The 6,000-nt window shown below is 40.9% G+C and overlaps 1 protein-coding gene across 2 annotated transcripts in view; it reads right to left on the reverse strand.

The window, feature by feature from the left end:
• slc6a2 (solute carrier family 6 member 2) overlaps positions 1–6,000 on the reverse strand; it is a 161,125-nt gene extending 155,125 nt beyond the window's left edge. For both annotated transcript variants that reach the window (XM_084035392.1, XM_084035391.1), the window contains exons 1-3: positions 5,667–6,000; positions 3,635–3,766; positions 2,232–2,469 (exon numbers count right to left, since the gene is read on the reverse strand). In XM_084035392.1, coding sequence (XP_083891518.1) covers positions 2,232–2,469; positions 3,635–3,766; positions 5,667–5,961 — 665 coding nt within the window. In that variant the 5' untranslated portion in view covers positions 5,962–6,000. The remainder of the gene's footprint in view (positions 1–2,231; positions 2,470–3,634; positions 3,767–5,666) is intronic.

Consider the following 6,000-nt stretch of genomic DNA (forward strand, 5'->3'; position numbering starts at 1 on the left):
GAAACCATGTTTTTGGTTGCATTCAGATAGCCCATTTCACTCCACAGCTTCCACATGATGTACCAGCTTGTTCAACAATGATTTTGATTATTTGTTTTTCAGTGCTACACATAGCAACATGGTGTAAACTTTGACTTTTATTGAATAACTTTGGGGAATAGTATGGGAATAGGAATAGTGTTCCTCACATGATATTTGGTAATAAAGCACCCTGTTTTAAAATCCATTAAGACAGCTTTCAGGACACAAAGTGGTCTCAGTACTCTGTTTTGCTGTCGTCGTCATTGGTGTCGGTGAATCAATGAAATTGCACGTCCCTTTTTGTATTAAAATTAAAGGCATACGCTTTATGACCACGCACAGTGCTGTTGCATGTTATCATGAATAACTTGAACTTTATCAACAATAAATTAAGCTTGAGCACCTGAACGCCACGTCAGCTCTGGTCTAAACCAAGTCTAATTTTTGCAAACTACACGCTCGTGATAGCTGAGGACGGTAGGCTCAAGAGGATTTGTGGATCTGAAGAGTGTAATAGGTGACGAGACTGTTTACTCAGTTGGCCCCACGCTGTCCTGCTGTGCCTTGGCTTTGCTCCTGTGCTCAAAGCTCGCTGGAAGCAGGAGGATTTATTGCCCCCTGCAGAGCCTAACCCCATGCAAGTGCCCTATTTTCTGTCTATGCACATTTACTTTTTCATACTAAGAGAGAATTGTAAACGTCCACAGTGGGATATATAGTCTGCCTTCTGATTTAATGCTCCATGTTGCATCACTTTCTTTTTGTAAGTGTCGTAATTCACAATGCTGGAGCTTTCACGTGAATGCTGATCTCTTCAGCCTCCCGGGGGGGTTTAAAAGATTTCCAGGGAACCTGATCAAGTAAACATACTGTACGAGACAGTGCAGCCCAGTGGGAGTGGAACTTTAGTTTAGTTTAGTTTAACAAGCTCAATTATTTGCTGGGCTGCGTGCTCAATGTATTCAATGCGTCACGCTTAGCACGTGTCCCTTGTACTGTCCAAGTCCCTTCACAGACTTCCTCTGGGCTGCACAGTCAGTCTTTCTAGAGGCTGAGGAAGAACTGGCTGTCTTTGAAGTATAAACAGATGGAGCCTTTTTTTCATGCACTTCAAAGAGTGCATTTGAACTTATGTATACTCCTTTTATAGTTCAAGCATTGGTAACATTTGCTATGAAGCCCCATGTCTATAATCTCACATTATAATCTGCTTATTGCACTATATAATTATTATAAGCACTCGTGAAAATTCATGATTTATAACAACACATCATCATGCATAATATAATGGTTTAATGGGTCAATCATAATACTTGAGGATAGCTGACATTTGTGTATTTTTTTTTTTTTTGCAAGGGTCAGTGTATTTTAATTCCCATTGTTGTAATACATTGTACTCTTTGTATAATGCATTATAACAGAATAACATTATTTAAGTAAAGAACACAAATCTTTATACTTGGCCTAATTAGTCATTTTAGATGATTAATTTGTTATGATTGTTGTTATAAAGCATTGTGGATGATTAGGACTATTTATTACAATCATAATACACTGCTAAAAGCAGATGGTATTATTTCGAAAAAACGTGTGAAAGCACTGATGCTGACTCAGCAAAACTGTATCGGCATTAAATGTTCAAATGAAACAAACATCCACGAATAGACAACGAACAGCAGTGTACATGTAAACATGCTGCAGATAAACATGCTGCAGATAAACACGCTGCAGATAAACATGCTGCAGATAGAGACGGTGGCCGTATTCGGGATGCAGGCCAACGCTTTGATGTTTTTGCAATTATCAATGTCCTGTAATTAAAATATTAGCCTCTATCCATGTAACAGTGATTAAGATCTCACTGGATTTTAGCATTTAACAAATAGCTTGACTTTTTGATTCTTAAACAAGCTCAGAGTAGGTTCAGCCTCCATGTCTTAAAAAGCTGATGTTGCCAGAGGGAGTTACATGAGAGCAACAGAAATTAAACCAACTGTGTTACTTGATCTGATGTGTTTTGTTGCTATTGATTGTGCTGTTAGGGAATTTAATTGGGTCTGACTCATGAATAGGTGTGATTTACAGGATATTATGGTCCTGTTGAAACTTGGAGAAGGATATCGTAAAGTGTTTCTATTACATATTTGCATACAATGTAAATTGTGCACAATGGCCTAAAAGGGTCACTGTGATAAATGAATAGTACTCACTCATAGTACTCTGCTGCCGGGGTGATCTTGTACTTGGCGTAGGACGTCCCATTGCCGAGGGTGGATGCGTTGAAGGATTGGGGGTCGGTGCAGTTCTCACTGTTCCAATAGTTGCCACATTTGAGCCATGGCAACTCATTGGTCATGGAGGAGAACAGGTAGTAGAGGGACCAGGCAATGATGACATTGTAGTAGAAACCAACGTACAGGGCTATGATGATCACAGTGTAGCCCACACCTGAGGAACACCAAGTCATATTATGATATATTTTCTCCTGTGAACATAGGTTTCATTTAGTAATTGCAACTCTCAGGACTCCACACGCTGTTAGCTGTGCTATATAGAGATAATAGCTGCCTATAGTAACGTTTTGCTGATAAACTGATGCCATTTTTGCCTCATATCTGAGGCCTTGTTCACCTTACAACATATTTTCGCTCCATGCGGTACACACACCGTTCCATCAGCAGTGTAGTGGAAGCTACACTCACATTCAAACACATCCCACCGAGGGCTCCTTGCTTGCTTTTCCATCATTCATGCACTTTCATCTTAGTTTGATCTGGGATGAGTTGTTTTGTGCCCACTGGAATGTGAAATCCCTACGTGAAAACGGAGAAGCTATCACTATAAATCCATCACCCGCTCATTCTCAGCAGGAAAAAAACAAGCTGTCCTCACCCCCGAAGCCAACAAAAGCACAGGCTGGTGCTGATTCAGTAGTGCAGGCCAAGATACTTATTAGACATAGGTTTGAAACGCGATGCTTCGAATAATAATCTTTTGTGTAAAAGTTCACAATGAAAGCGTAGCTGTTGTTTTTCCAGTTGAAAGTTCTTGGATCTTCTTTTTAGTGCTGACGTACGGGGGCAGTTTAAGTCAATACCACAAGCGAAAATATATTTTGTATATTATATATATTATATTATATATAACATACATCAGTTCATTTATAATGCACTCAAAGCCTTCTCTAGGACAAAAGCGCATGATCGGTCCTGCTTGAGTTGAGATTTTTGATTGTCTCTGATTACTTTAATTGATTGGCTTGTGATTACATTGACCCCTGTGTTTCTCATGCCGTGGACGCCAGCCCGGTTTGCTTTCGGCCTCACAAATTAGAAATTGACATTTGAAAAAAAAAAAAAACAGACGGGGGGTATAAGGTTAGAAGTACAAGCGGAGAGAGATAAAAAAAAAAAAATACAGAGAGGTTAAAAAGTGCAATAGGCAGCGTGACAGAGAGATTAGTTACAAGTGACGCTTATGAACCCGTGAGGGTGAAAGGACGAGGACGCAGGGATGGAATGAAAGGGCAAGACGCCGAGGAGCACGACGTCGAGGTTAGAGGAAGGTTCACGTGTGTGTAGCGGAGCGAATGTGTATTTGTGTTAAAGCTCACCTTTGAAGATGGGGCAAATTTTCCAAACTGTAGCTGCCCCTTCCCTGTTGTACTGGCCCAAGGCGAGTTCCATGTAGAACAATGGCATCCCCGCGATGACCAAGAAAAGAATGTACGGGATCAAAAAGGCACCTGGAAAGAAAAATAATTACCTTTTTAATTCTGTACATTTTTGAGTGTTTTCCTGCTTGTGTGGCTTATATGTATAGGGGTCGCCCACGAAGTTGGAATAATTAGCAAATGTCTTGTCTTGTATAGTGCCAAACAAGGGTTATGAATTAATTAATTTCAACAAGCAAAATGTGGAATTAATTGTGGTGTTGGGGGGGGGAGAAAAAAAACCAGCACACCACAACATGCGTGCAGGAAGGCTCACAGCTATTTTCATGCTGGGCCTCAGTCGCACATCCACCAACAAGGAAATGACCTCCCATAATTGAATTGTGCTTGACATTGTCCATCTCAAATGACACATTATCCACAGCAATGAATACATTTTGCTGAGGGCTAATATGATTGACAGGCCAGCGGTGGAGTGGACCCTTTGGGGGCGCACTGAGCAACAACATGTTGATTTTCAACCACGTGAATGGACACACAAGGCAAACAAGAGGACGGGGCTCACGTTCTAGTGAGCACTCTGTTGATGAACGGCGACGGTGAAACGACAATCCTTTGTTGATGCAACACCACACACTGTGCAGCTTCAGTGTCCGGTAGTTTTGAAAACAGTGAAAGACGGCGATCTGTTCCTCTTGTGTTCAGACTTACTGAGTAAACCGGAGATCAGGCGCTTATTTTTCAATTTTCATTTAGAATAGACATATAAACCTTACAATCTATTTTAAATTAAATGAAGCAGATATTAATCATTTCATTAATCATCTAGCGATATGAAACACAGCAGAGCAGTGTCTTTACACTATCAGGAATATCAGATTTCCCCTACATTATTATCGTGGCCAAAGGAATTCACGAAAAACAATATTGTTGTGACATCTATTAGAGAATTTGAAGTATGTGTTGTGTTTATTGTTAACTTTGTTTATCGTGCGTTTTGTTCTTCAGCAAATAAATTACACTCAAAAATGTGTCACCATAGGTACAAACGTATTCAAAAGGTGCTGGGTTATTTATACGCTTATTACGATTATTATAAACATTCGGTATTTCATGATAATATATCACGGTTCTCATCAATGGCGGTATACTGCGGCGCCGCTAATTGTTCATGCCTTTACAAAAAGAGCCATTTTTTTCATTGTGTACACTTAAAACACTTTCTTATTAACTGCTGGATTAACAGAACAAAAAAATGGCACATTAAAGCAATTTTAATATCAATCCATCATTTGTCTGTAGGCCTTCACACATTCCCTTAACAGGGTCTGGAGCCAATCCTAGTGGGCAATTCTATAATAACAGTGTAATTAGTTTATTAGTACAGAGTTTGTTTTAAACACTTGAAAAGCAAACAAAAGGCAGATAAAACAACCTGTTGGTTACTCTCCCCGCTCACCACAGTGCACCTTCAGCTTCCAGTCGTTTTAAGGCTGGTTATGTATCCAGTAACCCAGAGAGTCAATTTACAGTTTGGTTCCCCATGTGCATGCCTGGATGAAATGAGGTATTTCCTTCATCGCGTCACAGTAAATACACTTCCATCAATACTCCTGGGACGTTTAAAAAGTTTATTCCTGTAGATTACAAGGCACTATAACGACAACTGCAATCTAAATCTAATCTGAGTAACAAGGCTGTGTTATTTGCTTTGACAACACATTCGCTGTTTTGAGTTCAAAGTAAAAATAAGAGCACCTGACTCCTGGAGAACATCAGCAAATAAAAAAAGCTGATATGGTACGCAGCAATGTACCTGACCGACACTGTCCCGCCTTTTTCTTTTACCGTTATTCTTATGTGACTACGGATTTATTACCTGACTAATTTGGCGCGTCTTAAGTTTTTTTGACCCCTTCTCATTTTTGAAGCTGCACCCGTTGAAGTGATAATAAACCCACGGTTCACTCACCTCCTCCATTTTTGTAGCACAAGTAGGGGAATCTCCAAACGTTGGCCAGGTCCACCGCGAAGCCAATAACCGACAGAAGAAAGTCTATTTTCTTGCCCCAAGTCTCCCTCTCCTCGTCGTCAAGTCCGCGAGGAGCCGGGACATGGAGGGGGGTGGGGATGATGGAGGAACTGGTGTACTGGACGCCATTCTGGTCCTTCACCAGTATGAGTTCTACCTCCTTTTTCTCCACATTGCACTGTTTCAGCGGGGCCACCGACGACAGCTTGTGTTCCGGCAGCACCTGGATATTCATCTTCGGACGGAGCCCCCACGCGGGCCAGGTGCTCTCACG

Source organism: Eutrigla gurnardus, assembly GCF_963514095.1.
Source record: "Eutrigla gurnardus genome assembly, chromosome: 1".
In the NCBI taxonomy this organism is placed as follows: Eukaryota; Metazoa; Chordata; class Actinopteri; order Perciformes; family Triglidae; genus Eutrigla; species Eutrigla gurnardus.